General features: G+C 49.7%; 1 protein-coding gene across 16 annotated transcripts in view; it reads left to right on the top strand.

Moving 5' to 3' along the window:
• COL27A1 (collagen type XXVII alpha 1 chain) overlaps window positions 1-18,163 on the top strand; it is a 143,734-nt gene extending 125,571 nt beyond the window's left edge. Inside the window, exons 50-62 of one of the 16 annotated variants that reach the window (XR_004350298.1) lie at window positions 1,889-1,942; window positions 2,502-2,564; window positions 2,956-3,009; window positions 3,147-3,182; window positions 3,304-3,321; window positions 3,554-3,589; window positions 3,828-3,854; window positions 6,557-6,622; window positions 7,504-7,672; window positions 8,712-8,821; window positions 9,443-9,592; window positions 10,563-15,347; window positions 16,168-18,163. Coding sequence is in view for 8 of the 16 variants with exons in the window: in XM_032634401.1 (XP_032490292.1) it covers window positions 1,889-1,942; window positions 2,502-2,564; window positions 2,956-3,009; window positions 3,147-3,182; window positions 3,304-3,321; window positions 3,554-3,589; window positions 3,828-3,854; window positions 6,557-6,622; window positions 7,504-7,672; window positions 8,712-8,821; window positions 15,129-15,347; window positions 16,168-16,314 (999 nt within the window). In the remaining 8 variants the exon portion in view is untranslated. Of the gene's footprint in view, window positions 1-1,888; window positions 1,943-2,501; window positions 2,565-2,955; window positions 3,010-3,146; window positions 3,183-3,303; window positions 3,322-3,553; window positions 3,590-3,827; window positions 3,855-6,556; window positions 6,623-7,503; window positions 7,673-8,711; window positions 8,822-9,442 lie in introns of those variants that run through there. The other 15 variants (XR_004350302.1, XR_004350300.1, XR_004350296.1 and 12 more) reach the window with 15 other exon arrangements.
• The last annotated feature ends 639 nt before the right edge of the window (window positions 18,164-18,802 follow it).

Below are 18,802 nucleotides of genomic sequence, written 5' to 3'. Positions count from 1 at the left end.
AGGAACAGAAAAAAGAGTCCAGAAATGTATCCATTCATATACAGACAACTGATCTTTGACATAGGTGCAAAAGTAATTCAGTGGATACAGAATAGTGTCTTCCAGCAATGGCTCCAGAACAATTGCATACTTCATACTGTGTACAAAAATTAACTCAACATGGATCATACACCTAAAAATAAAACCAAAAGGGCTAAAACTTCTACAAGAAAATGTAAAAGAAAATCTTTGAGACCTTGGGTTATAAAAAGATTTCTTAGAAATGACACCAAAAGCATGATGCATAAAAGAAAATCTGATAAATTGGACATCAATGAAATTTAAAACTTTGGCTTCTCAAAAGGACACTGTTAAGAGAATGAAAAGATAAAACACATACTAGGAGAAAGTGCAAAGCATACGTCTTGTGAAGGATTTATAGCCAGAATATGTAAAGAACTCTCAAAACTCAATAGTAAGAAAATAAGCAGCCCAATTTTTAAAATTAGGCCAAAGGTTTGAGTAGACACTTCAAAGAAGCTATACAGGTGGCAAATAAGCACATGAAAAGATCAATATCATTAGTCATTCGGCAAATGCTCATTATAACCACAATGAGATGCTACTGCACACCTTTGAATTTGAATGGAGAAAATTTTTAAAGACTGATCATACTGATCCTTGGCAAGGATGTGGAGCAATGGGAAGTCTTGTACTCTGCTAATAGGAATGTAAAATTGTACAACCACTTCGGAAAACAGTTGAGCAGTTTCTTTAAAAGTTAAGCAACAGGGCTTCCCTGGTGGCGCAGTGGTTGAGAGTCCGCCTGCCGATGCCGGGGACACGGGTTCGTGCCCCGGTCCGGGAGGATCCCACATGCCGCGGAGCGGCTGGGCCCGTGAGCCATGGCCGCTGAGCCTGCGCGTCCGTCCGGAGCCCGTGCTCCGCAACAGGAGAGGCCACAACAGTGAGAGGCCCACGTACCGCGGGGAAAAAAAAAAAGTTAAGCAATATGGGCTTCCCTGGTGGTGCAGTGGTTGAGAATCCGCCTGCCAATGCAGGGGACACGAGTTCGATCCCCTGGTCTGGGAAGATCCCACATGCCATGGAGCAACAAAACCCATGCGCCACAACTACTGAACCTGTGCTCTAGAGCCCGTGAGCCACAACTACTGAGCCCGCGCTCCATGAAGCCACACGCCTAGAGCCCTTGCTCCACAATGAGGGAAGCCACTGCAGTGAGAAGCCCGCACGCCGCAACGAAGAGTAGCCCCCGCTCACTACAACTAGAGAAAGCCCGCACACATCAACGAAGACCCAACACAACCAAAAATAAATTTAAAAAATAGTTAAGCAACAACGAACCATATAACGCAGGCCTCTGGAATTATAACCTTATCTGAATCTAGCACACTCCACAACATCTGTGTGACTTTGAGCAGGTTCCTGCCCTCTCTGAGTCTTTATTTCCTGGTCTGTGAATAGGCACATTGTGTCTCCCCAGGCTGATGTGGGAACACACATGCATGGTGGTGCATGCAAAGTGCCTGACACATAGCAGGCCCTCAGTTTTTAGGGGTTACTTTGAGGGGCCCATTCCTCAGTAGAGCCTTTGGGATGGGTTGGGAAGTCTACAGGTCCTTCCACTGTCTTCCTTGAAGACCTGGGACAGGAGATCCTGAGCGTTCTAGAGCATCCCCTGTGGAAGCCCTGATCTGGCCTCCACTTTCCCCTTTGACAGAAGGCACAGGCTCCTGCCCCGCTGGAGTCCAGGCTGACCTGGTGTCTGCTCTGTGAGCCATTCACACTCATCGCTTCGAGGTGGAGTGGCTGATATCCCTGCAAGAAGGCAGGCCCAGGGGTCCTGCATGACTACCCAGGCACCCTTCTCATCCTGTTCTCCCCACAGGGTGACTCTGGTGAGATGGGATTCCCAGGAATGGCTGGCCTCTTCGGACCCAAGGTACAGATTCCCATTCTACACTGTTCCTCTTGGGGCCCCATCCATCCACCTGCTTGTTCATTTATTCATTTATTCACTCAACAAATATTTCTTGGGCATTTGCGGCGTGGGCTGGAACGCAGCCAGGGTCTAGCATGAACACCTGTGTCTCCCAGCACTCACATTCCAGCAGACCAGGGTCTAGCATGAACACCTGTGTCTCCCAGCACTCACATTCCAGCAGACCTGAGTTCCAAACCCAGCTCCACAATTCAACTGCTCTGTGCCTCAAGCAAGTTACTTGGTCTCTCCAAGCCTCAGTTTTCTCAGCTATAAAATGGGTATAATAACAGCAAAGGGTTGTTACAATTAAGACCAGAGACCCACACCATTTAGCACCGAGCCAGCTCTCTGGCACCTGCTGAATAATTGTGCACATTTGTTACTCTTCCTGGAGGCTCTCAGGTAAGGCGTCTCTTGACAAGGAGGGCAAAGGTTGGCCAGACCTCGGGTGGCAGAGCGCTGGAGCCCTCGCCCAGTGGCCGCCCAGATGCAGCAGCCCTTCCTCTGCCTTCTGCAGGGCCCCCCAGGAGACATTGGCTTCAAAGGCATCCAGGGCCCTCGGGGGCCTCCTGGCTTGATGGTGAGTCCTCTCCCTGTCTATCCCAGCAGGGACAGTTATCTGAGGCCCAAGGCTGGCCAGCCATCAGCCGGGGGGCCGCCACTCCTCCTGTTCCTTCGGCATCGAGCCCCTCTGCCCACAATCTTCACTCCTGTTTCCATACCTTTGCTCATGCCGTTCCTGCCACCTGCGCTGCCATCCTTTCCCCTTTCACTGCTCCCCCCGTCCACTGGTGCCTCCCCCCCCCACAAGGCACATAGGACGGGCTCAGGAGACGCATGGCCTGGCCCCCTTGAGGACGTCTCCCTTCCATCCCCTTGGGACACTCAGGCTGCCCTCTACCCTCCTGTCCCTGTGACTATATTCCCCAGGCTCTGGGACAAGGACACACAAGCCTTTCTCTCTCCTTTAGGGGAAGGAAGGCATCATTGGGCCCCTAGGAATCCTGGGACCTTCAGGACGGCAGGTATGTGCAGGGGGCTGGCCAGGAACACCGCTGGGGCGAGACTGTGACCCAGGGCCAGTCTGAGCCTCAGTTTCCCCCATCTGGGGCATGGGGCTTCCCCTCTGAGCCCCCTCTCACTGGGCCATGGTTTATTGCAGGGTCCGAAGGGCGACAAAGGCAGGCGAGGGGACTTGGTGAGTGGATGGGCTGGGGACAGTATGGCAGGGGGTACGGCAGGGTTGGGCTGGGGCAGGGGGCGGGCATGGCTCAGCCTGGTCCTCTGACTCTTTCTCCCTGCTTCTGTCCCCCCTCTAGGGATTGCAAGGTCCGAGGGTGAGTGGGCTGCGGTATGAGGGCTGGGGGGACAGGGGAGTGGGAGGGGCGGGCCCTCTGGGTTCCCCTGCCCATGACCAGGCATGTCCTTGGGCACGTTTTTCCCTGTGGGCCTCAATCTGCACCTGGGCCACCATCGTGCCCGGGTCTCAGGTCTGCTGGAGGAGGCCCGGGCTGGGTGGGGGGATGAGAGGCCTTTGACCAGGGCCTCATTGTTCTCCTCTTCCTCCAGGGTCCTCCCGGTCCCAGAGGGCAGCCCGGCCCACCGGTAGGTAGCAGTGTGCCCGGTACCCCTTGAACTGCAGGGCAGCAGGTGGGATTCCTCTGAATGAAACCCAAGGCTGTGCTGGCAGCGTTCACAGGACTGGCCCTGACTTCAAAGGCCAGGCCAGGCCTCCAGGACAGTGTGGCACAGCCCTGGTAGGGCCAAGCAGAGACCAGCGTGGTGGGTTCTCTCACGCCCCGACAGCCCCCATCAGATACAGACCCAGCCTCTTCTTTTGCAGGGTCCTCCAGGGAGCCCTATTCACTTTGTAAGTTGGAGAACATTCTCTGTTGCCTGCGTGGGGTAAGGCCTGGGGGTTGGTGTCGGGGGCAGGTGGCGGCAGTGGACCCCTCTCTGGCCAAGGTGGCCCTAAACTGCCCACGTCCTTTTGCCGCTCCATACTGGATCCTGGACCCTGAAGCAGCAGAAAGAGCCCTGGGCTGAGAGGCAGGATACCCAGCTTTTAGTCATAATGCACCCCTGACTATGAACCCAGGAAGACCTCCCACCGCTGGCTCCGGGGTCCTGTCGGTACACTGTACAGATCCGTTGGCAACTCTTTAAGGTTCTGTGTGTGTTGGGAAGCGGGGTTCCCCGCACCAACAAGCAATGTTGGGGACACACCAGCTGGGTGTCCTACAATTCAACTCAATCCTGACACTACTTGGAGTTAGCATCAGATTCTACAGGTTGAGGGCTCAGTCCTACAAGATTGCTGCTGGCTCCCCCATCCCCCAATCCCCATGTCCCTCACCATCCCCCCCTCGCCGCCCCCCTTCAGATTTGCCAGTGGCAAATCCAGGTGTCACCTGGGCTTCTGGCCAACTGGCTGTAAACCAGAGGTTCCCACCATGCCCTCCTGGGGTTCCGTTAATTTGCTAGAGCGGCTCACAGAACTCATGGAAACATTTTACGTATTAGATTGTTGGTTTATTATAAAAGGCTGTCACTGAGGAACAGCCAGATGGAAGATGTGCATAGGGCAAGGCACAGGGAAGGGGCACGAGCTCCCCTGTTCTCCCCGAACCTCCGTGTGTTCACCAACCTGGAAGCCCTCTGAAGCCGGTCCCTTTGGGATTTTATGCAGACTTCATTACACAGACATGATTGATTAAATCATTGGCCACTGGTGATCGACTCAGCCTCCAGCCCCCTCTCCCCTCCTTGGAGACTGTGGACCGTAACTGCAAGTTCCAACCCTCTGATCACACGGTTGGTTCCACCAACCACAAGCCCCCATCCTTAGGTTACTTACGAGCAGTCCAAAAGTCACCTCATTAATATAGCAAAAGAGACCCTATTCCAGGAGATTCCAGGGCTTTTAGGAGCTCTGTGCCAGGAATGGGATTGAAGACCAAATATATATTTCTTATTATAAATCATAATATCGCAGAGTCCTTCCAGCTCAGATTCTGAGTCCAAAGAGGGCCGGCGGTCAAGGTTGCAGGTTGGGGCCCCTGTGTTCCTCCCTGGTGGGTACCCTGGCCTGTATGAAAGCATGGCCCCCTCCCAAGCCCTCTGACAATTCCGTCTCCATTTCACCACGGTGATGATTGACTGTTAGAAGCAGGCCCTGACAGCGTCCGGGGAGCGGCCAAGGGGAAGGGCTGAATGGAGGAGGAGCCCTTGGGCCGTAAGCTGCTCTGAGCCCCTGTTCTTCTCCCCTCTCTGCTGCTCGCTGCCCATCCCTCTGCCTCGCCCATAAAAATGGAATGACAGCCCTGGCCTCTCCCTCTACACTTTTCCTTCTTCATTCAGTAAGGAAGCCAGCTAGGAGGAAGTGAAGAGATCTAAGAAAAACCTTCTCCCTCTGAAAAAATGGGAAATGAGAGGGTTTTGAGTTTTTTCGAATAATAACTAATATATTCAGTGCTTGTTACACGCCAGACAGCATTAGAAGTGCTTTTCCCGTATCAACTCATTTATTCCTCTCAACAGTTCTGAGAGAGTTTTATTGTCACGCCCATTATCAGGATGAGACAACTGAGGCAAAGAGAGGTGAAGCAACTTGCCCAGACTGTGCAGTTAGTAAGCAGCAAGGCTGGGATTTGAACTGGAGAAGTACCTCCAGAGTCCTCGCCCCAGACCCCAGTCCTGCGCTTTACTCACTGTCAGATTCTCCCCCTCACTGTTTTCACGGCAAGACCATGGCTATGCTTCTGGCAAGCCCAGTGCCAGGGATGGAGCTACAAGTGTTCGTGAGACAGTTACAGTGCAAGCCAAAGGGGAGACACGGGGACTGTAGAGAAAGGGGTCCACACCCAGCCTGGGGGCAGAAACGTCAGGAAAGAGTTCCCGTGGCAGCTGGCATCTACAGGAGGAGCGTAGGGCAGGGTTTCTCAACTGCAGCGCTGTTGACATTTGGAACCAGGTGATTCTTTGCTATGAGTGATTGTCCTGTGCGTTGTAGGATGTTCCGCAGAATCCTCCACCCACTACATGCCAGTAGCATCCCCTCCTCCAGTTGTGACAGCCCCTGAAGTCTCGAGATATTGCCAAATGTCCACTGGGGGCAGCGTCTCCCCTGGTTGAGTACCACTGGAATAGTAAATGGAACGGTGGAGGGAGGGAAGAGGCAACGGGAGCAGCACGTGCAAAGGCCCAGTGGCTAGATAGAGCATGGTACTTGGGAACTTAGAAGTACAATAGTGTGTCTGGTGCACGGAGCACACGTGGGAGAGAGAAGAGAGGCAGGGCCAGAGACCGCAGCACTCAGTCCAGGTCTTATAGCCATGCTGAGGAGTTTGGACTTAATCCTGAGGGTGTTGGAGCACTATGGAAGTGCCTAGAGGAAGGGAGCGGAAGGGCCTGTTTGCAAGGGGAAGAAGGACAGAGTTGCACCAAAGGCATGCTGTTGGCCACGATCCCGCCGGGGAAGCGGGGGTGGGAGGCCTCTCGCTGAGACCCTGGAGCACCCGCTTGGTGGGTGTGTGGAGACCAGGAGATACACCCTGTCTTCTCCCCGCACAGCAACAAGATGACCTTGGGGCAGCTTTCCAGACGTGGATGGACGCTAGTGGAGCACTGAGAGCAGAGGTACCACCAGGGGCCCTGCCCACATGGGGTCCCTTCCTGGGGGAAACGGAAATGATGGCCCATGTGTGGTCAGTGCCCTCCACGTGGCCTGCACTGAGTGATTCACGGCCAGAGCAGGGGCCAGAAACAGGCCTGAGCCCTTTCTCTTTCCTCCAGAGCCCTTTCCTCCTGAGTCAGGAAGAGATGCTCAGCTGGGTCCAGAGCCCACAGCAGCTTCCGTGGTTCAGTCCCACAACCCACCAGGAGCAGGAAGCTCGTTGTCAGTCCACAGGCTCTGTTAAGACCCTGGCCGGTGATCAAGTCAGCCCCAGGATATGAGGCTGAGCAGGGCCTCGGGTGTCCTCTAGTCAAGCCCCATCAGGAGTGCCCTTTGCTGCTTTGCCTCCTTCCCACGATGGGGAGCTCACTACCTCCCAGCTCAGACCTTCAGACATTTCCATTTGTGCCCTGAGCAGCATGCTGGGGAGAGGTGATGCCGAGGTGACTCTCTCAGGGCTCATGATCCAGGGGGAAGGGCAGATGGAAAGGCCCGTTATCTTCCTTCCATTCTGGGGGTCAGTGGAAAGTCCTTCACCAACCCCTTCCCGAGGGATTTGGGACCACTCCCTTGACTCCTCGCTCACGGGGACCTTGCTGTTCTGCACAGGAACCAGGCTGACCCTCTACTCCTCTCAAGCCTCCAGGCCCTCCTGGCAGATCTGCCCCCACCTGTCCCTGGTCCCCAGTCTCTTTATTTGTTCAGTGGAGGGAGACCCAAGTGTACCCCCTGCTGGGAACTCAGATGTCTCCTCAGTAGCAAGAACTTGGGGCTGTGGAGGCTCGGACCTCCGGCCAGGCCAGGACCTCAAGAGGCCGATGGCCACCCTCTCTCCCCACGACAGGGTTACAGCCATCCGGACCGGCTGGTGCTGGACCAGGGAGGGGAGATCTTTAAAACCTTACACTACCTCAGCAACCTCATCCAGAGCATTAAGACGCCCCTGGGCACCAAAGAGAACCCCGCCCGGGTCTGCCGGGACCTCATGGACTGTGAACAGAAGATGGTGGATGGTACGAGGGCCTGTGGGGTCTCAAGCGAGGGCTTCCTGCCCCAGGGGTGGGGCAGGGCGGGGCAGGGGGTTCCGGGAGGAGCTGGGGGGGATGGTGCATTAGAGTCTCCACTCCACTGGGCCAAGTTTCTGTCCTTGGGGAGGCAGTCATTTATTCACCCAACAGACAGTCACAGAGCCCTACGATGTGCCAAGTGCTTCTGCTTCCTGGGGTGTGGGGATATAATGGGAAACACAGAGGAGTGGTCCCACCCTTCCAGAGCCCACAGATCCGCAAGCTGTCCCATTTCCGTGCAATGGGACAAGAGCTGTGGCAGACAAAGCCCCCAGGGCCAGGAGGGGACCCCATCATAGCTTCCCTGCAGAGCCAGGATTTCCCCTTTCTGTCCGCACCTCATCCAAGTCTCTTCTCTCTCTGTGAGCTGATGTGGTGCCGTGGAAGGACCACAGTTTTAGAGGCAGAGAGACCGGAGTTTGAAGGTCAGCCCTGCCTCTGACCAGCTCTCTGAGCTGGGCAAGCCACCCTTCTCTCCGCTGATCAAGAAGGTGGACAAGTGGCCGGCTGTCCTACTCTTTCAGCTCTGGGGCCTTTGGCTCCCTTGGAAACCCAAAGGGGAAACCAAGTGCCGGCAGAAGTGCCTCGTTGATGGGGTAGAAGCCCTGACTCCCACCAAGCTCTAGGAGGATCACTAGCCTTGGCGGCGAAACCATTCAATTAAACGATCCCTAAATCCCTTGGGCAAGTGACTCAGCCTCTGTCAGCCTCAGTTGTCCCCTCTGTAAAATGGACGCTACCCAAGAGCGACATAGGCAAGGGCTCCACCACGTGGCCCCTCCGGGGACTCTGCCACCTGTGAGCTCTGCCCAGAGGGTTTCCTTCCATCTCTGCGGCTCATAGAATCCCTTTTCTGCTCACCCTCCCCGACTTCATGTCCAGCTGGGGCTCAGCGGGTCACAGGGTGTGGGGTCCACCTGCAGAACCAAGCCCCGGGTTCCTCCCCACATATATATATGCCACCCCCATCCCATGCTGCCTGCAGGTACCTACTGGGTGGATCCAAACCTTGGCTGCTCGTCCGACACCATCGAAGTCTCCTGCAACTTCACACACGGTGGACAGACGTGTCTCAAGCCCATCACAGCCTCCAAGGTACCCATCTGCTCCCAAGTCCCCACTGGAGGGCCCTCTCTACACCCCCCTGCCCCCTGCCCTGGACCACAGCCCCCCCAGGTTTGAGACTGAGCCTTGACTTTCTTGCTACATGGCCTTGAGAAAGTCATCTCCTCTTTCTGAATCCCAGTTCCTCATCTGTACACTGGGGATGAATTGTTCAAAATCCATGGTTTCCAAACCCTTCTGAGTTATGTGATCCCAATGGTTCTTTCTTCAAATAGAACTTTCTGCCTAATATCTAAAATAGCGGAGTTAGCCAAGCTGGCCTGGCTTGGACAGCCGTGACCATCAGCACAAAATAAATCAGTGCGATGCTCATCTGGGATATGTGTTCCGGGGTTGTATATGCAAATATGTAACTCATGTTTAGTGCCCACTTACCACGTGCCAGTCTCCGGGCTGAGAATTTTCTCTGTACCGTCACCCCCATTTCTATTATCGATAACCATAGAAAAACTAATTTGTTTGCAAATTAAGTCTAGTTTCAATAAATTTGATTATTTACATAAGTGCAGCAAGAAGAGTGATTGACAGCATAGGCTCCTTGCTGCTTTGCTGGAACCTTTCTTAACGAGTCTCAGATTGAACTTTCAAAAGCCTCTCCAGGCCAGGAAGCCGAGCCAAGAACTTACCATCAGACTTTGCCTGGAATACTTAGAGACTTGGGTGAATTTCTCTCTTCTTAAAGTCCTCAAAATATCCTGAGATTCCTGTACCTGCCAGGAAGTGACCTTCCTTACTCACCTGGTAAGGCTGCTGGGAACCCTGTAATCAAGGTAACAGACTGATTTTTCTAAGGGGCTTTATTGGCTCCATAACCTTAGTTCCTTAAGTGATCTGGTCATATCTGAGTCTCTTTATGTCTCTCTCAAATATGACATTCCATTCGTAGCCCTGGGGATAACCAGTATTTCCAATCGTGTCCTGTTACAAGGAGAATAGATTCTCATTGAACTTCTGCAAGTAATTATACTGCCATGAGAATACTCACCAAGAGCTTCTGAATTCTAGAAGGGTCAGGTGGGAGAAACAGCAGTTGTTTCATCTTTGTTCACAAAGGTGTACTTCACCAAATGGCTGCATTGCTAGCTTAAGAGAAAAGTTTTCCTTAAATGTGGAAACAGAGATTAAAAGAACTGCCAGTGTTTCCAAAAAAGTCATGAAAAGTTATAATCATCCCCATCAGTTCATTCAGTCCTATGTAATTCATCCTCGATCTTGATCTTTTGTTAGCAGTTTCATGAATCCAGTTTTCCCTTAGAGTTCTATAAATTCTTACCCATTCAATGGTATGATTTAAAAGTTATCAGAAACCTGTACTTGTCAGAGTCCTTTCCATGAATCTCCTTGAAGATGAAGCACTTTTGCAAAGGAGTAAAACAATAATTATAAATGATAAAAGACTGACAAAAGAGTGACATTTTTAAATGCCTATGGTTAAAGATCTGATGAGAGTTCATTATGATGCAGTTGACAAGGAAATTTGGTTATTTCTGTGACACACAACATTTTAAGATGATAGCTGGAGTTATAGATGGATAACATAACATATCAGACTTTTAGGAATTCCATATTATTTCTGGAACACCATATTAATAACATATACCCATTCAAGGATATCCATAAAGAGAAGGTGTATTTCTTATTTGACAGTGTTTCCCATGTGATTTAACATATCAAATAAGCCTAATTAGTTTAATGTTTCTCTTTTTATAAGGAAAGAGATGGATCTTTTGAGATGTTCCAACCATCCTCTGGAAAACCCCAGTTACTTCCAAGTCAAAAAGTCTTCATTTAGAACTTGATTTTGGGAAGTCTGTCAAAAATATCAAAGGTTTTGGACACTTGACTAAATAGAATCACAGATCATTATGAAAAAGTGCCTAATTATCTACTTAGCCAAAGTGACAAAGGATTTTAAAAGCAAATACAGATGGTTACATAGTTGTGAGAAAACTTAGCTCTTTTGATATTGAGAAAACTGTGTCTTCTAGGTAACTAAAGACCTCATTAAGGCAACATGAAGCACAGGAAATTATTTTGATAAAACACAAAATCTTTGCTTTCTAGCCAGATTACTTAAAAGGTAAAGAAAAACTTTTCATAATCTCTTAACAGGAGCAGACCAATGCTCCAAGAAAACTTTGTCCTTATAGCAGATGAAGAAAATTACATAAGCACATTATTGATATTAAAGCTTATTTTTTAAAAAAAAACTCTTATAGTAACAGTCCAATTTTAGCCAACTTGACCACACTAAGTAAAATTCTTTTTCTCTCTCCTGACAATATGCTTAAACTACCTCCAAAATCTTCATTAGACAGTAGACAAAGTCAGCCATCATCCCAAGCTAATTTTCTTTTATAATAGAGATAACACAAATTTATTTGACTAGTATACCCTGTAAAGTTATTTATCTGCAGTATATGTAATGCTGATAACTATGAAGACATACCTATTTTAATTAAAACAAACTTAGACTGGCTTTTATTTACCAAAGATTATCCCAGATCATGTGAACTTGAAAAACATTTGGATTAGTTTCTATATTTCTGAGTTTTAGGAATACCTAATTCATAAGTGCTTTTTTTTTTTTTTTTTTTGGTACGCAGGCCTCTCACTGTTGTGGCCTCTCCCGTTGCGGAGCACAGGCTCCGGACGCGCAGGCCCAGAGGCCATGGCTCACGGGCCCAGCCGCTCCGCGGCATGTGGGATCTTCCCGGACCGGGGCACGAACCCGTGTCCCCTGCATCGGCAGGCGTACTCTCAACCGCTGCGCCACCAGGGAAGTCCATAAGTGCTTATTTTTAAGCCAGTTAAACAGAGCTCTTTTACAAATTAATTTCGACAATACCATTCAGAGGTAGAGAGAAAGAAAAAAGTCACATATACATCCAGAGACTTACATAAACACACAGAGACACTGAGATGCTATAGCTTCCACTCCAAAATTTTAGCCATGAATCAGGTACAACAATATAAAACTTACTAGTCTGTAAATAACATTTGACTCCAAATTGTGTCTGACAGGCAGAACAAAGTTACCTGCTCCAGTGACTAATGCTTTTTACTAGTATTTGTGGAGATGACTTTTAAGATGTGTATTTGTTCTTGACAAGTAATATTAAGGAGGCTGTGGACTAGATTTTGAGTAAGAGAGCTTGTATAGCAGTTTGTATTTTAAGAGGCCTCTTCCCCCTCATTTTTTTTCTTCAGCCTCAGGCAATTGTGGGTAGAGTTTTAGTTACCTCCTGGGGTGTTTCCATTTCAAAGATTTAATCTTCAAGGGACAGAGAAAAAAATGTAAATTTTCTTCCAGGAGTTTTAGTGCCTTTTGTATGGTTTTGGCAGTTCCAATAAAATGTTGTAGTACCACCCTATAATTAGGGGAGTGTGCTCTAAAAATAATTCTCTGCCCATCAGCAGGACTAGCATCTTGGCAGTCATGGTAACAAAAAAAAAATAATAATAATTCTTTGGGTCAAATGGGGCCTCTTCAGAGTTGAAAATGAAGAGGGGTCATTTAGATTGCCACGACCATGGAAATGGTAAACCCGCTGGACCGTGCCAATTTTGCGCAGCAGGAGATGGCCCTCATCTTAATGTTTTCCATTCACCGTGAGCCTTAGCAGTGATCACTGTGATGGAAGGATGCAACCATGCCAGGAGTAAACATCCAAAAAGAGTAAGGGCCCTGGTAGAAGATCAGTGGCTCTAGGGCCCTTTGCCTTCCCTGATCCCTCTTCCTCATCCTAGATGCCTGGATGACCCCATCAACTTTTCCCTTGGCAGCAGGGACACCTTATAAGGTGTCTTTCTTAGTTCTGCTGAGGGGAAAGCCGAGGGGGCTGAGGAAACAAGCATATAGCCCGGATGGATCTTTAAGAAAATTATGGATTTTAGGGTCTTTAGAGGTATTGGCCAGTTGTTGAATTTTGGCAGCCTTGAGTAACGATTGAGAGCCTGTAACAAACAAACAAAAATACCAGAATAGCCAGTTAGTTCCCCTCTCTCCTTCCTGCTACATAAAATATTTAAGAAAAATTTGAATTTCAGTTCAAGTACAGTTTTTTATCTCAGTTTCTACTTCTCGATTTTCTCCTGTTATCTTAAACTGACGTGTTGTTACTGGAAAATTTTGGATGGCATCACTGTGAACCATCTTCATAGCTCGCTGCTTTCCTTCCCAGGGGGTTCCAAGAGACCTCTCTGGGACTGAGGTCTGCTTCTACGAGCATGATATGCACGGGGTCTTTGGGAAAAGCCCTTAGGCCTCTAGTGTCATACCAGAGCCTTGGCATGTTGGTATATCCCCAGGATGCTTCCATGGGGTTTTGCATTTATCAAGGAGCTGGTGCACCTCCTCAGGGTTCTTAGGAGGTGCTGGCATCAGATTTTTAGGCCATTTATATTTGCCCAATAATTTTTTTTAACATCTTTATTGGAGTATAATTGCTTTATAATGGTGTGTTAGTTTCTGCTGTATAGCAGAGCGAATCAGCTATACATATACATATATCCCCATATCTCCTCCCTCTTGTGTCACCCTCCCACCCCTCTAGGTGGTCACTGCCCATTAATTTTTTTAGGAACATCACACCAGGGATGGGACCCATAACATCCCATTGGGTCAGGGATGAAGAATGACAGCAATGAGTGAAGTTTTGACACAGAAACCATAGATCTCTGTTGTGTTTTCCTTCTGGAGGTCCACTGGTTTCCAGTTGCAAGGCTATTTCACTCTTCTGGATTACGACATGTGGTCCAGGCACAACCACCAACTCAGTGGTCCTAGGTGGAGGTCTCCCATCCTCCTCACCTACAGGAATATATCCCTCCTGCCTTCAGCCGAGAGCCTTTCCTTGGGCAGTGACTTAGCCTTGTGCTCCAGTTCACTTTCCTTAACTCTTCCCTTGAGTCATGGAGGACCCTTACTCACATTAATAGTCAGTTAAGGCCTTTATAATTAGTGGTCTCAGTGGCTAGTTAGAGCCTATGGCCTTGATCACACTGCTCTGGGGAGATCATTGGATTACCATGGCAGCCGTGACTTTTTGGATTGGATACCGTAGCAATATGCAAAAGCACTTAGCAGTGAGACAGACCCCCAGCAAGCAGTGCTCCTTCCGCAGATGGTGATACCCACCTGAGTTAGGTGTTTAGTAAGCAAGTTGCAGGTAAAGCGCATCCCATCCATTGATTGCAAGGGCGGTCGTGCAGTCCTGCCAACTACACCAATCGTTGTGTGCTGGTCTCAGCCTATAAATAACCAGTGCTGTGGCTGGACCAGCCCTCGCAGTTCTTATTACGATTGCAAGATGCCTTTCAGCAATAACCACCAGGAAACTTTGCAAAACTAAAGTTTTATTATTTACAGGACCTGGAAATTGCACAGCCCACCTGGGGCCACACTACAAGGTCATGGGAAGAGAGAGAGAAAGAGAGCGAGAGCGCGTGCGTGGGCCTGGGGTTCTGCTTTTATTGGGGTGGGGGGCTGTTAGGGTTTTGCAGGCTCATTCTTTAGTGGTGAATTTAAAATATAGGGGCCAGAATTTAAAGCATGGGGAGAGAAAAAACAAGTAGCCCAAACGGTCAGTTATTGAAATCAATCCAGAGCTTTAAAACAAAGGAGGCTCAGTGCCTGGAGGTGGCCTGACTCTTTATCTAGTCCTGTGGCTGGCAAGGTATTTATTTGAGATAGTCTTTGAAGTGGATGCCTCTTTGAATGGATGCCTCAGCGATCAAAGCTTAAGTCAGGCACTTGCGCCAGAAAAAAAGAGAAAACCCAACTGTCAGGACTTAACGTACAGCCACTTAAGCCCGAAACCCTGTCCTGTTGTTTGTTGTCAGGTCTGCCCTTTCCAGCTGCCTCACCCTACCCCGCCTGCAGCTTGGGACTTAGAAACGTGGGGAAGGCACTTCTCATTTCCACTGCCCACTAAGAGCCTCTCACTCTTGGGCAAGATCCTCTTCCTCTGTGAGCCTCGGTATCCCAGCTCAGCTCCAGAGATCCCTCCCATACGGTGCATTAGGACCCTCGCATTTCTGGCTGGAATCAGGCAGACCTCAGTTCTTTCCCTTCCTTGTTACTCCTTGGCTGTGGGACTGGCTCACACAGACCTCAGTTTTTCTGTCTTTCGAGTGAGTACAGCTCTGGGAGCATGGCTGGGAATTGCTTACCAGGAAAGGGCTTATCCCTGGACCTTCCAGAGGAAGGTAAGGAATTCTGAGAGCTGTGGGCAGCCCAGCCCGACCCTGCCTCACTGCTGTATCTCCTCCACAGGTGGAGTTTGCCATTAGCCGGGTCCAGATGAATTTTCTGCACCTGCTAAGCTCTGAGGTGACACAGCAAATCACCATCCACTGCCTTAACATGACCGTGTGGCAGGAGGGCACCAGGCAGAGCCCAGCTAAGCAGGCTGTGCGCTTCCGGGCCTGGAACGGGCAGATCTTTGAAGCCGGGGGTCAGTTCAGGCCAGAAGTGTCAATGGACGGCTGCAAGGTAAGTCTTGGGGCCCCTTACAGGCCCCTCATGCATAGACAGGTAGGAAAACGTGTTCTTATATAGTAACAACTTTATACTATAGTATATTAGTATGATACATATAATGTTTACCTTTGAGTTTTATAAAATTGCTTTTATTCACTTTTCTCCCTGGGAAACTTCTGAGGGAAGGTCTGGGCTGGTAAAAATTCTACCAGCCGGTAGATGCTGTGCTTATTTACAAGGCTGCTTATAGAAGGATGTATCTGTACTCCTCTCTCTGCCCCTGCCCTGCCAGGCTAATTTCTTCTCTTAACATTCTGGTTGTCTTCAGAGGCCTAAAACAGGGTGGGTTGTAGGGGAAGAGGGAGACAGAAAGTCATCCAAAAAACCAGTTTCACAAAATTAGACAAAACCAGTAATGCACAGTGTTACTGAGGATGAGGGGAAACCAACACTGCCACACAAAGCTATTTGGAAAAATTAAAGCTAAATTGGTAGAGGCTTTCGGAACAGCAGCCACATGTATATTTCCAATATATATCCAAAGCCTTACAAATGTACCTATCCTTTGATCCTGCAAATCTTACTTCTAGGATTTGTTCTAGGGAAGTAATTAAGAATGTGCACAAAAGTTTAGCTACAGTGATACTCATGACCGCTTCTCTTTTAAGAATCAAAATGGCGGAAGCAATCTAAATGGACACATACAGGTCACTGAAACAGTGAAATGCCACGTGGACATTAAAAATTGTGAAGAAGGATGAGGGAGAAATGCACTTGATATATGATGAGAACTGTGATGGATATACATGTCCCCGTTTCCCTCTACCCGCAGGTCCAGGATGGCCGCTGGCATCACACACTCTTCACCTTCCGGACCCAGGACCCCCAGCAGCTGCCCATTGTCAGCGTGGACAACCTCCCTCCTGCCTCATCAGGGAAGCAGTACCGCCTCGAAGTTGGACCTGCGTGCTTCCTCTGACCTCTGACTTCCTGGCTTCTCTCGGCCTCGACGGGGAGGGAAGAGGAGGGTACCTAGGGGCAGGTGGGCCCCTAGGAGAGGCAGCTCACCTGCCCAAGGATCCTTGAGCAGACCCCAGCTGTTGTCTGCCCAGTAGAAGAGGCTGAGGGAGGGGTAGCAGGGCACGGGGTATCCTTGGGAACGACTCATCCCAGCTCAGCCCCAAAGACCAACCAAAGAGCCAGACAGAGCAAGCCGGGCCCGCAACCTGCCTGAGCCCCGCAGCCTGTCTCCCAGCTCTGCGGCCACCCCCTTCCCTGCTCAGCTTCCTTCCCAAAGAGCCCCACGTTCCAGCCAGCTTGAGGGAAGGGGGCATCTCGTCAGCTGGCCCCTGCCAGGGAGCTTTGATGTGCAATATTAGAGAGGAGACATGAAAAAAGGAGAAAAGGAAAGAAAGAAGTATATATATTTTATTTAAACAAACGCAAAGAAGGTGCGTTACTATTTTTTTTTCACCTGGGAAAGAGGTGAGAAGGTGAGAGAGAGCAGCCAGGGGGTGGGAAGTGATGGATGCCGAGAGGGAGAGATGAGATCCTCGGGGCTGGGGGTGCCCACGTCTGCTACCTCCCACTGTGAAATCGCTGGTGCTCACAATTTTCTCGTAGCGTATGTGATTTTTTTAAGGAAAAAAAAAACCTATTTAAGATTCTGAAGGTGCTACCAGTTTTGCCACAGACTTTGAAGAAACATTTGGATGTGGGGTATCATCCACGTTTTTCTCTCTCCTCCAAATGACAAAGTTTGGGGAATTCTTAAAATTTTCCTAGCATCACCCTTGTGCTCATTGCATAATCTGTTAAGGAGGGCGGGGGGAAGAAGGTAAAAGGAAAAAAAAAAAGCAAAGCAAAAAAACAAAAAGAAAAAACAACCAGAAACAGAAGTAGAAAAGATTTACCTTTTAACTTACGGACTTTGAAATGCTTGTCCTCTTAAGGCAGGGGGAGGCCTGAGGATGAAGGGTTTTAGTTTGGCCTTTCTTGGTCCTGGAGGGAAGTTAGGCTTGTCTTGGAGGGTATGATCTAGACTGGAGAGTCCTGACCTTGCAGATTTGACCTTGAAGAAACCAGTTAGGAGAACGGCACTGGGTCAGGGCTGGCCTTGGAGGTGGCATGTAAATATGGACCCATCTCATGATGAAGCCACAGACCATCCCCTAAGGTCCTCCATTCCTGGAGCTTGTCCTTCCAAGATGCAGTCATCACTCTTGCTTTTTCATCATCATTCAGTTCTGTAGAAACCCAGCGCCATTAGCTCCAAGTATAAATGTGGGCTGAGGAGAAAGGCTCATTACGGGAATCTCCGAGTTCAGCGTGGCAGGGCTCTTCAGGGTAATCTGAATTGTCCTGCCTCAGCGAACCAGTCAGTGTCCAGGCTGGATTTTGCAGTCATTTTAACTATGGAATTATTTTTGTAGAAGGGGAAATTTTATGTGAAAGTCTATTTGTGTCTTTTTTTTTTTTCTAAAGTGTCTCTTTGGGAATTGGATTCGATTTTCATTATTTAATACCTCACTCTGGCCCACCCTCCCCTCCCCCCCACTTCCTGTCTCCCTCCCCCACCCCGCCCGCCTCCACGCTCCCTGGAAGTGTGTTTTTGTAGCAGCTCGGGCCTCATCTCAGCGCTCGGTCTCCCCAGCCGCCAGTCTCCACCTGGCCTCTGTCCTGGCGTCTTTCTTGTTCTTGGGTTTCTCTGCTGTCCTTGTTCATGTCTCTGTCCACGTGTCAATGTGTTAAAACCCAAGTGGGTTCCGTTTCTCCTTTTCCCTTCTGGATTTTAAATAAATATTTAAAACTGAGGCAATGGAATGACACATCTGTGGCCGTGTGCTTCTTTGAAAAGGCCGGAGGGAAGTTTCTGGCAGGGCTGAGGGGGTCAGGGGAAGAGGTTTAGAGGATGCCCTGTTTATGCTACTCCCCCCGTAGGAGGGGGGAGGGAGAGATACAGCGCCTTGTGGGGGGGGGGTGCCTAAAAGTGAGGGAGTGGGTCCCGTAGGGTCCCCATTGGCCGCTTAAGACCTCAGAAGGGCCTTCTCTCGCAGTTCCGGAGGCTGGAAGTGTGCTGTAGACCAGAAATCCAAGTGTTGGCAGGGCCATGATCCCACCGGTGCCTCTAGGAGAGGTTCCTTACTCTGTCCTGAGGCGCCAGGCGGTCCCTGGCTAGCAGGGCAGCACCTCAGTCTCGGCCACTATAGTCACATGACGCTCTCCCTGTGTGTCTCTAATCCCATCTATTTTTAAGGACACCAGTCATATTGGATGAGGGCCCACCCTAATGACCTCATCTTAACTTGATTACATCTGCAGAGACCCTATTTCCAAATAAGGCTGCCTTCACAGGTAACGGGGAAGCATATCTTTTGGGGGGACACAATTCAACCAATAACACACAGGGAGGAGGTATACTGAGGTTAACATGAGAACCTTTTTTTTTTTTTTTTCTTAACTTAGTA

This window comes from Phocoena sinus, chromosome 6 (assembly GCF_008692025.1).
Source record: "Phocoena sinus isolate mPhoSin1 chromosome 6, mPhoSin1.pri, whole genome shotgun sequence".
Taxonomy (NCBI): domain Eukaryota; kingdom Metazoa; phylum Chordata; class Mammalia; order Artiodactyla; family Phocoenidae; genus Phocoena; species Phocoena sinus.
This window is presented reverse-complemented; position numbering and strand designations above follow the sequence as displayed.